This window comes from Oncorhynchus gorbuscha, linkage group LG11 (genome assembly GCF_021184085.1).
Source record: "Oncorhynchus gorbuscha isolate QuinsamMale2020 ecotype Even-year linkage group LG11, OgorEven_v1.0, whole genome shotgun sequence".
In the NCBI taxonomy this organism is placed as follows: domain Eukaryota; kingdom Metazoa; phylum Chordata; class Actinopteri; order Salmoniformes; family Salmonidae; genus Oncorhynchus; species Oncorhynchus gorbuscha.
In genome coordinates, this window is record NC_060183.1 from 19,509,344 (window position 1) to 19,524,158 (window position 14,815).

A 14,815-nucleotide genomic window follows, 5' to 3' on the forward strand; every position below is an offset into this window, starting at 1 on the left:
TTACCAGCTGAGGAAATTTCGTCACAGCCACAGCCCTAGTGAGCACTCTGCCTATGCACACGTTACTTATTGTTTGCCTCCATTATACTCTTAACTCTCTCCGATAATTGGGGAGGGGGAAAGGATCTGAAACAAAGCACAAATTAATGAGTCATTTCATTTATTCAGAGGGAAATACTGTATAATCAGTAGGTGTTGAAATCTGCTAAATAATCCCTGTGTTCCGATGGGGGGGGTCTTGAATCACAACGGGCCCTGTCAAAACATGCAAATGAGGGTGACGCGGTGTCCGTTTTGACAAACATAATTAAGGTGTTTCAATTTGGGATGTGCTAATAGAGGACCACAGGCCTCCCCCAGGTCTTTGCTAATTGTGTAGATTGCTTTAAAGCCCTTCAAAATAGTTGTGTGTGGAGTGTTTTTTTCTCTTCTCCTTCTTATTGGATAATGAACTGTTAAGAAGTGTTAGATCTTCCTTTGCCATCTTTTGTGAGAGTTTGAGGAAGAGCAGCCTGAGGTATGGTGTTGTACAGATAATTAAAAGGCAAAAAATCATGTTGCGCGCTTTGATCTGCCTGTCAACTTTCTGATTAGAGACGTGAAAGCCTTTAATCAGGAGTATTGCGATTATTATCGTTCCTAAACTGTTGAAAAAGAAACTGGGGAATGTCAAGTTTCTTCTTCCCCCTTTTTTCCTTGAGTCCGTTTCCTTAAACTGACAAACTTCTTTGGGGTAAATGGGATATTTGGGGTTTTTCAGGTATATACCTCCCGTTGTGGCTGCCAGGTTTAGGGGTGGTTCATCCTTGTTTCATACGTTTTCATCTTCCATCTTTTCCCTGTGATGTCTTCATCTTTCTATCCAGTTTCAGTATCTCAACTTTCTTTTCCATAGACCGTTTGTCAGCGGTGAGAATGTCAGTTGTCTGTACTGTGATAGTCATCTCTATTCTCCATTACACAAACGATAAGCTTTAATGTATTCCCCACTACGTATTGTAAGTAATACGCTAATAATAATAGTTTGTTGTGTCCTTATTTGTCCTATTTCAAATATGTACGAGTGTGTATTATACGTGTGTGTGATTAGGAAATGTTTTTTTTTTTGTATATCCCAGCTCGCCCCGAGACACCCTCGGAGAGTGAGATCACGGCCAGGGTTATCAACAGATAATGGCAGACAATTGGGGTCGAGTGCTTTGCTCAAGGGCACATCGGCAGATTTTTCACCTTGTTGTGAAGCTTTATTATAAAGGCAGCTTTTCTTTCATAGTCTATGGCTTCGTTGTATCCACGCTACCGAGGGCTGAAAGGAGTCTGATGTGTTTATACTGTATGAACCATGGTTCTTTTTATTCCACCACTTCATAAATGTTCTGCTCATTCTGACCACAAGCTGAATCAACACGTACAGATATTTCCGGGAGCAGTGGAAATGGAATGAATCAGTCGAGTCCATTTGATCCATAGAATGAATTGACCAGCGTTGCTGTGGGGACACTGTAGATGTATGGGGCTGACCAGCCGTCCGTTGAAATTTCCTGTTTTTAATTGAAGGCCCTGTATGGTGTCGTTCCCGTGTTACGTCTGTGTGTTGAGGCAATCACAGTGTGGCCCAAAGTCCATTAGTTTTCATTTGAATGGTTCAGTAATTCCAGGCAATTTGCTGACGGAAACCTTCCCCCATCCCCCCCCCCTCCTCCTACTCCCTTTGCCCTCCACTATTGTGGTTCAGGTTAATTTAGTATTGTTTTGGGGATTTAAACAATAAGACTTTACAGCTGTTGAACAGTTTTTATATATTGGTTCTGTTTTAACTTTATGATTTTAAAAGTTTTGCCTCAAGTAGGCAGAGTGTCATCAGTGCAGTCGTGTATTTATGCAATAAGGCCCGAGGGGGGTGTTGTATATGGCCAATATACCCCGGCTAAGAGCTGTTCTTAAACATGACGCACCGCGGAGTGCCTGGACACAGCCCTTAGCCGTGGTATATTGGCAATACACCACAAACTCCTGAGGTGCCTTATTGCCATTATAAACTGGTTACCAATGTAATTAGAGCAGTAAAAAATAAATGCTTTGTCGTACCCGTGGTATACGGTCTGATATACCACGGCTTTCAGCCAATCCTCATTCATGACTCAAACCACCCAGTTTATAATGACATTTTTTAAACTACAAGTAGGTTATGGGATGCTGAACGTTAAAGTTCCCTTTTTATTTGTAAGCTGGTGCATTGCTTTGTGCCTGGGTATCTGAGTGTGTATGTCTGGTCTGAGGCCATGTCTACAGCCGCATCTGTATATGTGCTTGTCTGAGTCGTTTCATAAATCTAAAACAACCGGCCTCGCTTCCGAGCCTCATCTATTCTCATTCAGGACGAGTGAGAGGGACCTTACTGTTAAAAGTCAATATGAGAACGGAAGTGTTTGAACTTGAGGCGGCGAGGGAGGGAGGGAGGGAGGGAGGCAGTCAGGCAGGCAGGGGAGTTCAATTGGAGAAAAACAGTCTTCATTTTTTCTCCCACTCCTGTTCTGCCTGAAACAAATGGTTCTATTACCAGCTGGTCCTCCTAGTCGGCCTGGTCATTTATACCCATTAAACCTGCGTCTTATCACCCATAAGATTTCCCTTACATCCCTCCATCCGCCAATTGTCCGTAATCAGCCATTTAAAACCACGGCGGAACATTTCCTTTGCGTCTTGCTCCGGTCTGACGGACAGGCGAGGGAGAAGGGGAAAGAGGGGGGGGGGGTGATGAATAGGCTAAGTTGAGTGGCTAATAGAGATCTGTCTTAATCAGAAGTGATTTGTCAGAACAGGAGCTCTGCGGGGTCAGGGCACAGGCCATGAATAAAACACGGCCCAGCAGAGTGAAGAAAGGCCTCAGAAATACACCCGGACTGACTGCCCACCACGCCGCTGCTCATAGCATCATACACATGCAGACAAAGGCCCACAGCAGGGCTGGTCAGTGCACTGCCTGCTTGGTATTCACCCCTATCTGCTCACATATATGCAAACTCATGCCAGAAAAGAAAAGCTCTTCCAGCTCAGCTTATCCCGCCACTGCTGTTCAAATAAAATGCTGACTAAACACTATTGGTAATAGTGTTGGGCCAGTAACCGAAATGTTGCTTGTTCGAGTCCTCGAGCCCCCAAGGTGAAAAATCTTTTTTTGCCCTTGAGCAAGTGACTTAAATATAAGCACCCACTTGAGTGAGCTGGACTCCCCATTGTACCCACCACACATTCACATGTAAGAGCATCACACTGTAGATTCACCAGATGCTGCATGACCCCCAATGTCCTGGTTCTGGCCCTCTTGACTTTGTGAGCCAGGTCAGTCAGTGTGACCAAGACTAGACACATGGCCTGTGGGCTCAGCATAACAAACTTCCCTCGGCGTGTACAACGTCCCTCGGCGTGTACAACGTCCCTCGGCGTGTACAACGTCCCTCGGCATGTACAACGTCCCTCGGCGTGTACAACTTTGATGAGTGTATATAAAATGATCCAGGGGAGTGTCCAAAATAAGAACTTTTCCCCAGGGATTATCCTTCCTTAACCCATAGGAAGTCCCACCCAGTTGACTACTTCAAAATGGTCCTCAATGCCACTGCCCATGCTAAAACAGGCTTTTGGGCGCTAGTCCTCCATCTGTCTCTATGGGTGAGACCTAATGCATCTCTTCCAACACTAGGTCAAAGAACCAAAAAGGAGGAGGAGGGATGGATGGATTTGGATAATGTTCAATTGAATTTTATCACTATTTGCTTAAGCTTAACTGAGTCAATGCACCATTTGTTCTTATCTAGTCAGTTCTGCTAATCTCCCTAAAGAGCACTAGTTAACGAGTTAATATATATAAATTCCTGCTCTCCAGTGGGGGTGTGATTATAATGGTGGTGTGATTCTTTTTTTGTCACATACCAGATAGGTGCAGTGAAATGTGTTTTACAGGGTCAGCCATAGTAGTACGGCACCCCTGGAGCAAATTGGGGTTAAATGCCTTGCTCAATGGCACAATGGAGCATTGAGCGTAGAGGCAAGTTTCAGTGATTCTGAATTTGAAGTGAATTTCATTTAGCTCAGCGTTCAATTTCCACAGTAAACCATTTTCCATTATTGTGGGAAAAGGTCATGACTTTTCATAAATAGTGGCGGATGATAATAACTCTGCGTAGTAAGTTAGAGTAGCTTGATTTCTCATTGTTTGTTAATTCTCTCTGATCCAATCCCTCTACATTTTACAATTCTCACTCGTTGTCAGAATCTATGACGTGTTGACACAGTGCCGTCTGTAGTGTAACGGACCAGAACATAAAGCCTGGCGATGAGCTGTCAAAACATCACAAACTGTTACAGGTAAAAGTATCTAACACCTCTATTTCAACGTGAGATTCTGTCCATGATGATGAACTGTGTGATCAGACATACTTGAAGTGTATTTGCGTGTGGATTGTAGCTTAAATACAGCCTACGTTGAGATGGATTTGGGGGGACACTTTCCTTTCTTCCTGTGTTCAGGAAGGAATATCATCAGGGGAGGAGACGTTATTAGAAAAGCCTTCTTTCATCCTCCTCCACAATAGCCGATAGTTCTCAACGATAGCTCCCCTTTCGAGGGAACAGATTTGGCAATTCCTCAACATTTCCCTTACTGAACAGCCAGGTCACTGTGATATACAAGTCAGGATTCGACGTCCTTCCATCTACGAGGACATTGGGAGATGACTTGGAAACCGGCCATTAGGGGTAACAGTGAGCGCTGTTCCTGTTCAAGAGGTTTCTGTTTTGTGGACAGGGATGGAGGATGGGGCGTAAGCATCTGCCTCTGATTCCAAAGGTTGCAAGTTCAAATCCAGCAATACAAGATGTTTTTGAGATTTTAGTTTTAAGCCTATCCCAAACCTTAACCCTTACCTTATCCATTCAGAGTGAATGCCTAACCTTAATAAACACTTAGAAATTTGAAGTTTGAGAAACATGGATGAACGCCTAATTCTGAGGCGAGACTGAGCGCTTGTTGCTTTGAAAGTGACTGTGGTAAAGGGAGAGAGGCCGTGGGGAGGCGGTGTGTGTACACAGCTAATGGTCCAGTGGGGAAGGGACAGGACTGTGTGTGGTGAGGTGAGGGAATTCTTAATGGCAACATCCATTTGTGGTTACACAGCTAAAGGGACGTGTTTCTCTTTGAACTTGTGGTCTTGGCCCTGGCTGCCGAAACCAGAGTCTTGAATGTGTTCTACAGTCTGTTGGCTCTGGGGACTCTTCATCATAACGGGATTGCGTTTACAGCACACTGGCTCAGCTATGACATTCAATTACAACTTACCTATGTAGGGGAGACTTTTGTCTGCACCGTTGTTGGCGCAGTGGTTATGTGCTTCATCAGTAGCGGTAGTAAGTTAAAGGATTAGTAGCTGTGTTTAGCAGCCATAGAAATGATGGCACCTAAATCAGTTGTGGTGGCTGTGGTACATGTAGCCTAGCTAGCTGGTGAGAATGTTGTTAGAAGTGGAAGCGGGTCATGTTTAACATTCATGGAAATGTATATAATGTAGCCTACCCATATCAAGTAATTCATCCTCATTTTCTCATTGGCTGCCTTTGTCCGCCTAAATTGACATACCCAAAAGTAACTGCTATTCACGCGTAATTACATGACTCTGACATGCCTACACTTGGTATATTTGGAAGGAAGACATCTGGGAGATGATGAGGAAATGATCAGAAGACAGATAGGAGTGACAGTTCAGAATACCTAAGATCAAGCACACACAAATAACATTTTCTTTTTTGAAGTAATCTTTGACCTGCTATAAGTGAATTATTGGTTCCCAGAGCTGAAAACGCATCAGATGGCTTTCACAACATGTGAACAATATCAACAACAAAAAATGGGATTGATAGACCTAACAACTAGAAATGGGCAGTTGTTTTAGTAAGTGTGGTCATGGGACATTTACAAGTGTCATTTCAACCTCTCCTAAGTGTCCAAATGTGGTAATTGCACTGTTTTTGCACACTGGATGTGCCTAAAAGTGACTGTTCACTATAAAAACTACACTCCTACAACACCAACCTCTCTCAAACATTGTGGTGGTGTCAGGGGACAGGGGATATCCAAGTATTTATCATATTTTTCATGAGCATATATATAGTCACTTGGTGGACATTCAATGTTAACAGGCTAGATTTGTTCCTACCAACCTAAGTATTCATTTCACCCCCCCCCCCCCAACACAGACAAAATTTAAGCTTACCTTGTAAGATATTTGAAAACATGTAGAATACCATAGCAGCCTTAGTTCAACACCTAGCGACCAAATCAAGAGATGCTCCTCTTGTGTAGGATAAAAGAGGCATCGTGCAGCCATAATTCGAGCAGACATTTTTCAGTACAACTTTCACTTTTTGAAAAGTGAAGTGCATCTGTTAACCATTTTAAATTGTGTATGGCCTTACTTGAACGTAGGCCTATATTCTCCAGACCGAGGTCCTGTACACTACATTCGCACCTCTGCCCCTGTCAATACAGTAGGATATCATTGGGCCCTATTCTTCCGCAACGCTCTCATCCATCTTCTCAGTCTGAGTGTGTGCGTTTTCCAATAACGCGCTCTCTGTCTTCATCCACGACAACGACGATGTGGCTTGACTTGTGTAGCACTTGTCACCCTCATCTGTCTTAAGCCCCATCCCGGACAGAGACGGATGGCGGCGCCTAGTTGTCTTTACAGAAGACTTCCTGCCACAGCTCCGTTCCCTGTTTATCCCTTGTTCTTTTGGAGGGGACTGGGAGGCGTGTATTACTATGGTTACTAATACCTGCATTCAGCCTTTTAATCGACCCTATTTGTCACATGTGACTGTTTGTTTAATCTGTGTATCCTTCAATCTGTCTCGTCCCTGATTTAGAAATGAATGAAGGCAGAAAGAGGTGCGTTGTGCGCCCGTTGAGGGGAACGGAAGGGAGAGGAAAGGGAGTACAAGCGTCACTCATTCGACAGCCCCCCCCCCCCTTCTCTCTTCCTCCTCTCTGCGATCTCTTTTTCCTCTCTTGTCTAGCTGCCAGATGTAGCCCATTTTTCTGCGGCGTTCCCCCAAAACAAGCAGAGCGGCACGTGGGCTCTTTGGAGTGCAGCACCTGTGTAGTGTAATCTAGTCAGGAGGGCGTTGTTTACGCCAGATTGTTTGGTGCGTTTGAAAGCAGTCTTTGATCCGGGCTGCAAGAAAAAACATCTCCCTCCCTCATTTCTAACCCTAATGCAGTATCTGCTTACAGTTGGTGACAGTGGTGGGATCTTATATTTTGAGGGGGGGGGGGTTCTCTCCGCCTAACCCAAGGGACCAGGAAATGACAGTGACCACTGACGAGCTTGTCAGACGCCTTGTTGGCGACGTTTTAGAAGTGTGTGTTTAAAGTGCTTACATCCACGACGGACGAGCAGCATTTATTAAGAGTGGTTTTATGAATATTGCATCAGCTGATTGGATTCCAGTAGCAGGATGTCGCGTGCAGCCTGGGATATTGTTGTGAGATACTAGAGTTGTGATATACTGTAAGTGATAGAAAAGTGGTGAGACCTTGAACATCTTGTCCGTTCATCTGAGCATACGAGACCTTTAGAAGTTGAAGATTCAATTAAGCCATCATGAAAGCAGTTGTTAGCATTTTAATATGAAGATCTTTACCTATGTTAACTATTTCAAATGGAATATAATTTCATATAGTTCTGTTTTATTCTGAGTGTATCTATTATAAGATTGTGCCTTGAAATGAGGATCAGTTGCTAGTGGTGTTCGAGTTAATGGTGCTGTCGGCACAGCTGATCCAGGCTCTGAGCTAGGCTCAGTAAGGCTTAACTAAGCCCGGCATGGGTTTGGTACAATGTTCCCTAATGTTGGGAAGTTAGTGGACTGGTTGATCTGAACTCGACAGAGCTTGGCTGAAGGAGGCCGAGCACGGTCAGGTTTTAGCTTCTCAAGCTGGTGTTCAGCAGGGTAGTGTGTCCGTCTAGCATTTTGTGCTGTAGCTCAAGGAGCAGTACCATGCGCAAGGCAGCATAGCTAGCCGTCTGCTGGCGAACACACACACACACACACACACACACACACACACACACACACACACACACACACACACACACACACACACACACACACACACACACACACACACACACACACACACACACACACACACACACACACACACACACACACACACACACACACACACACACACACACACACACACACACACACCTCAATGTCTATCCTCTATAGCTGTGGACTAGACTATTTGGCAACCGTAGCAGAGCATGGACTTAAGTCACTGGTTCAATTTCGGGATTTAGTGCTGTCATGTCCTTAAGTGACACACTTACCTTGAACTTCTGTCAGTGAATGTTCAGTGAGGAATGAAAGGGAAGACCGGTGCAACCCAGGCAAAGCGTATTCATGCAAACATAACTGTGTTTCTCCTCTCCTTGTTCTTCAGAACAAGTTGGCCAAGAGATCCTGGCTAACCTACACACCGACCGCGAGAAGATCCAGAGATCCAGAGATCGGGTGAGTACACGTGCACACGCGCACACACACACATGCAGTGCACAGGCACTGGACATGAACCGTTGGCCTCTAATGAGCGTGTAAAGGCCCGTGCTTGAAGAACAGTGAGATTGAAGGCCAGAACAAAGTGCTGAGGACAACAGGGCAGTGTAGTTGGTTAGGGACATGGTTCAACATCCAGTGCTGTACTCATGAAAGTCCCATGCAATGATGTCATGTGTGATGTAAGACTGTCTGAGCAAGCACACACGGGTGCACACACATGCACGAACGGACACACACACACTGACTGAGCATTAGGCCTTGTGACTCTCTTTACCTCTCTCTTTCTACACTGAACAAAAATATATATGAAACAATTTCAAGATTTTACTTAGTGACAGTTCATATACGGAAATCAGTCAATTTAAATAAATAAATTGGGACCTCCCATGACTGGGAATATAGATACCTTTTTTTAAGTAGGGGTGTTCGTCAGAAAACCAGTCAGTATCTAGTGGGACCAGCATTTGCCTCATTCAGCACATCTCCTTTGCGTAGAGTTGATCGTGGCCTGTGGGATGTTGTCCCACTCCTCTTTAATGGCTGTGTGAAGTTGCTGGATATTGGCGGGAACTGGAACACGCTGTCGTACAAGTCAATCCAGAGCATCCCACACATGCTCAATGGGTGACAGGTCTGGTATGCAGGCCATGGAAGAGCAGGGAAAATCTCCGCTTCCAGGAATTGTGTACAGATCCTTGAGACATGGGGCCCTGCATTATCATGCTGAAACATGAGGTGATGGTGGCAGATGAATGGCGCGGTAATGGGCCTCAGGATCTCGTCAAGGTATCTCTGTGCATTCAAATTGCCAGCGATAAAATGCAATTATGTTCGTTGTCCGTAGCTTATGCCTGCCCATACCATAACCTCACCGCCACCATGGGGCACTCTGTTCACAACGTTGACATCAGCAAACCACTCGTCCACACACCGCCATACACACGGTCTGCCATCTGCCCGGTACAGTTGATAATGGGATTCGTCCATAAAGAGGACACTTCTCCAGCATCCCAGTGGCCGTCGAAGATGAGCATTTGCCCACTGAAGTTGGTTACGATGCCGAACTGCAGTCAGGTCAAGACCCTAGTGAGGACGACGAGCACGCAGATGAGCATCCCTGAGACGGTTTCTGACAGTTTGTGCAGAAATTGTTCATTTGTGCAAACCCAGAGTTTCATCAGCTGTCCGGGTGGCTGGTCCCGCAGGTGAACAAACAAACGTGTGCGCGTGGAACATTTCTGGGATCTTTTATTTCAGCTGTTGAAACATGGGACCAACACTTTACGTTTATGTTTTTGTTCAGTATATTGCTCTCTATCACTTCTCTTCTCTTCCTATCACTCTCAATTTTAGAGCATTAGACTGTGGCCCTCTGTCTCCCCCACCATCTCCCACTCTCACCCTCTTTCTCTGTCGATCTGTCCCTCCCTATGTAATCTTCCTCAACTCCACCCTTCCTCCCCTAGACAGACAGGTAGAGTAGACAGAACTCCAGCACGGTGAGGGGCCCCGCTCTGACGGCCCATCCACGGAGAATGCTAAAAGATCACAAAATGGCAGTGGGCCTCGCAGGCGATTTCAAAGGAAATCCAACATTTCCTTTCAAAAGGTCTGCCTGCTGTCTAAGGAGAATAGTCTCTCTCTCGTTTTTTTCCCCCATGAACTCTCACAGGCCCCCCTCTTTCTTTTAAAGACATTTTGTGGGTCGAAAAGCAGTATGGGGAGCGGGGGAAAGAGAAGAAAGACTAGATGTGAAGACACAGGATAGAAGCGTTGGTAAACGTCGTCCTTGCATGGAAAAGACAAAGGATTAATGGGTTTGGGGGGGCATTGTTTAAACATAAATACCCAGACACACTTGCGTTCACAGTGGGTGACACACACAATAGTCTCACTCACTCACTAATCACATGCATGCACTCACTAGTCAAATCAGGTGTCAAAGGTTTTGTTGTGTTTTTTTTGTTTCTGGTATAAGTGGAAGTCGACAGCAGACACTTGAACTTGTTTGTTTTTTTACTTCGAGAGAGAGAGAGAGAGATGAAGGCAAAAGGGTAAATAAATGTCAAGGTGAAGGGTCAGAGTGTGGAACATAGTAAGAGTTAAATAGATAAAGAGCTGGTGATATTTGGGGTTTTTGGGAAAGGCAAAGCCAAAGGTTGCAGGGGAAGAGAGATGGAGAGAGGGAAGGTCAGAGAAGCCCCCCCCACCTCTCTCTGAATAGTCTCTTACCCAGCGAAGCCCACCCCCCCCCCCCATTTTGTGGCTTCTCATGCGTCACGGTGTCAGCATTTTACTCCACACACAGATGTAGTCGCAGCACAAAGTCATTCTACAGGCCTTCTCTCATTTGCTGTGTTCGTCTCTTTCCAGAATATTTTTCTCTGTCTGAATTTTAGCCCAGTTTTGCACGTCAGCATAGGACTTTCAGAAAGCAACTAGCCACGTTTTGCATCATCATGATGCGGCATGTTACAATTAGCTTTTTGAAGTATTCTATCCTGAACTTGACTGCTGCCAAGCAAATCATTTTGGAACTGTATCAACAGTGGACTAATGAGAAAAAAATATATATATTTGGTGTGGATCATTCCTTTAATCTCTTATATTCTTTCTTATACCCTGACTACACCTCTCATGTTGCGTGCGCGAACGTTGCAAAATAAATGTAGAAATCTATATTATTCAATCATTGCACCCACACTGCCCAGGCGCGCCAGCGTTGCCAAGGGCTAAAATAGAAGTCAGTTCTATTTGTGAAGCAGATCGCGCTGCAAGTCCTGCCTCTTTCATCTGCTCATTGGTTTATAGAAGCAGGTACCCACGTGCCATCTCCTCATTGGTTATACCCACGTGGGTGACTGAAAGCCGAACGAGGTCGGTGGCGGTACACGGAACCCAAACCGGCTGCGAGCGTGTGCCATCGTTCATAAATGTATTTTGTCTCACCACACCAAACACGATCACGACACGCAGGTTAAAATATCAAAGCAACAGCAAGCTAGTCAAATAGGACAAATTAGCTAGCATGTGCAAGCTAGCTAGCTAAATTGCCATAAAAGTTTAATGCTTTTCGACCTGTCCCCAAATTAATGTAATTGGTTCAGAGTTTGTTTTGATATTTTGACCTGCGTGTCGTGATCGCGTTTGGTGTGGTGTGACAGCTGGTTGGGGTTCCGTGTTAGTTTCTCTCCATCTCTCTGTCTCACTCACTTCTCAGTCACAACTGAGCTGTGTTATACTAGGAACACCACCCCGTTCACGAAAATGCATCGCTCCTACAGACAGTGAGTCACGTGGCCTTCGCTTGCTATATAACGCAGGCAGACCGGCACCCAGTTACTGTTTGATAGAACATTTGAATGGGTAAAACAGGTGGCCTACGAGATTGAGTGTGGTATGATCGTTGATGCCAGTCATGCTGGATCCAGTATCTTAGAAACAGCCGTCCTCCTGAGCTTTTCACCCACGACAGTGTTTCCAGAGAATGGCGCGACAAACAAAAAAAACATCCAGTCAGTGGCAGTCCTGTGGGTGAAAACCGCTCGTTGATAAGAAAGGTGGAAGGAGAACAGCAAGGATCGTGCAAGTTAACAGGTGGGCCACAAAAAGACAAAAGGCGGCGCAGGACAACAGTGGCGTGCAGAACGGCATCTCGGCAGGCATAAATCCTTGATCCTTGTAATGGCTGGGCTATTGCAGCAGACGACCACACCGGGTTCCACTCTTATCAGCTAGAAACAAGAAGAAGCGACTCCAGTGGGCACGCGATCAACACTGGGCAATTGAGGAGTGGAAAAACATTGCCTGGTCTGATGAATCACGGTTCCTGTTGCATCGTGCTGATGGCAGAGTCAGGATTTGGTGTAAGCTGCATTAGTCCATGGAAGCATCCTGCCTGGTGTGAACAGTACAGGCTGGTGGCAGTGGTGTACCGGTGTCCAATCTGCAGAAACTGCTTGATGTCAGCATGGACCAACATCCCTTTTAGAATCCATGCCCTGAAGAATTCAGGCTGTTCTGGAGGAAAAGGGGGGCCCGACCCAGTACTAGATGTGAGTGTATATGGACTGAATATGTCTATATGTGTTACACCTGTCCTTTCTCCTTCCCCTGCTTCTAGCTGAGAGAGACAGACGCCAACCTGGGCAAGAGCTCCCGCATCCTAACCGGCATGCTGAGAAGGTAAGAGGCAGGTAGGGACCATGATTCTACTGCACGTCTCTGTAGATGTCTTCAACTGTTTCATCAAACACATTTACATCCACTCATGTAAGGACAAATACACTGTAGAAAGGCCTAGAACGGTAGTCATACAGTATACACAGATGGTAAATACATGTGTTATGAGCACATACATAAACCCTGTCACTCATGCACACTCAAACCCACAACATCTTATTTATCCCATATAGGATACTGTGCTGTTCTTCGTAATCCTTTGTGATTGGGATAATATTGTGTTTTGAGACCGTTGTCTTTTGAACATGCATTATGCCCCATACGTTGTAATCAGTGGGGGAAGGGGAGGACCGTCCTACTCAGTGAAAAATAAAAAAAGACACGTTTTGCAAGGAAGGTCTACAGTAGCCTCAACAGCACTCTGTGGCAGCACCATGGTGTAGCCGGAGGACAGCTATTTTCCATCCTCTGGGTACATTTATGTCAACACAAAACCTAGAAGGCTCATGGTTCTCATCCCCTTCCATAGATTTTCACGACTTCCAGAAGAAATCCCTCCAATCTATCAGAGGTCTTGCAGCATGAACTGACATGTTGTCAGAAATTGAATCGTACTGAAAGCATAAGCTACAGTTACCTAGCACTGCACTGCATAAAATGTGATGAGTAGTTGACTCGAAAGACAGTAGTTGGACAGCAGAGAGAGATTTTGCATTCACCTTATGACATCCAGTAGTTTAACAATTTTAAAACACTTTCATCCTAGGTATTCCTTAAAGAGGTGGGGCTATCTAATGCAGCTAGCTAATTTAGCCTACAAAAAAATATGTTCAAACATGGAGGAATGCTCTTTATGTTAGCTAGCTAGCTTAGGGTATCCAAAAATGGAACTCTTCCAAGTCACTCTTCCAGGTAAGCTTTCGGTTCTAGAAATGTATTTCCATCAGTGCCAGCCGGTGTAACTGCTAAACTGCTTGCTGTTATGTGATTTGTAGCTGGTTTACTAACACGTTAGTTCTAGTAATTATGTTGACTATGACTATAGCTGATATGGTGACAACGATGTAGGCCTTGTGTAGTGGTTGTGGTATGAAGGTTTGGCTTGGGAAGGTTTTTTTTGCCTCGTCACAGACAGCTATTGTGTTGCACACTGAAGTCCACAAGCGAAGGGAGAAGGTGAGAGAAGGAGAGCGCGTAGATGTGAGAAGAAATTACTGTATACAACAAGCAAATGTATGATGCTGTTTGAATGTAGCTACTATGAAAGTGAACTGCGTGTGCGGGAGATCAGCAGTGTATTCATTCCGCTGATTCTAGAAACGTTTCTTAAATAGAAGCAAACGGAACGAAACGGGGATAAACCTACTTGAATTTCTCCAGTAGAAACTTTGCAACTCTTTGGACTAATGATTATACCCTAGATCAACTAGATGCAAACGAGTGTGCAAGGCGGTATTGAATGTGTCTGTCACCTTGATTACTCAAATTTGTCTCTCGACCTGTGCACCTACGTTGTAAACTTTCATTCATAGGCTAGGTTGTAGCAACCTCATGATGGGTATAGGGAAAATTTGAGTGTCATGTAGTAGCCTAAACCTATTGCTGTTACATTGAACTGGTTGAATGGAATATGAATGACAGTCATCCATTATGCTGTAATAGAAGTAAGGCCATGCTAATTAAAACAATTATCGGCCTCCCTAATCTTAAACAGCACTGACCACGACTGATTGTAATGCAGAGTACTGTTTTCTGTTGTAAACGTTGCTTTAGTCCATCAATATAATGCAAAATAAGATGAAAGCTGTCCAACAGCCAGTACTTGATGTGTTTAGACTAACAAGAAAAACACAAGCTGTACACTCCAATTTTAACAATTTTCCGGCAATTTTCACAAACACACCACCACTCATAGACATCTCTCTCTCTCTCTCTCCTTTCTTTCTTTCTTTCTTTCTTTCTTTCTTTCTTTCTTTCTTTCTTTCTTTCTTTCTTTCTTTCCTTCTTT

At 44.7% G+C, this 14,815-nt stretch overlaps 1 protein-coding gene across 4 annotated transcripts in view; it reads left to right on the forward strand.

The window, feature by feature from the left end:
- The window catches only part of vti1a (vesicle transport through interaction with t-SNAREs 1A), a 192,052-nt gene that overhangs the window by 105,444 nt on the left and 71,793 nt on the right, over window positions 1-14,815 (forward strand). For 2 of the 4 annotated variants that reach the window (XM_046368786.1, XM_046368787.1), the window contains 2 exons: window positions 8,510-8,580; window positions 12,749-12,821. In XM_046368786.1, coding sequence (XP_046224742.1) covers window positions 8,510-8,580; window positions 12,749-12,814 — 137 coding nt within the window. In that variant the 3' untranslated portion in view covers window positions 12,815-12,821. The remainder of the gene's footprint in view (window positions 1-8,509; window positions 8,581-12,748; window positions 12,822-14,815) is intronic. The other 2 variants (XM_046368783.1, XM_046368785.1) reach the window with 1 other exon arrangement.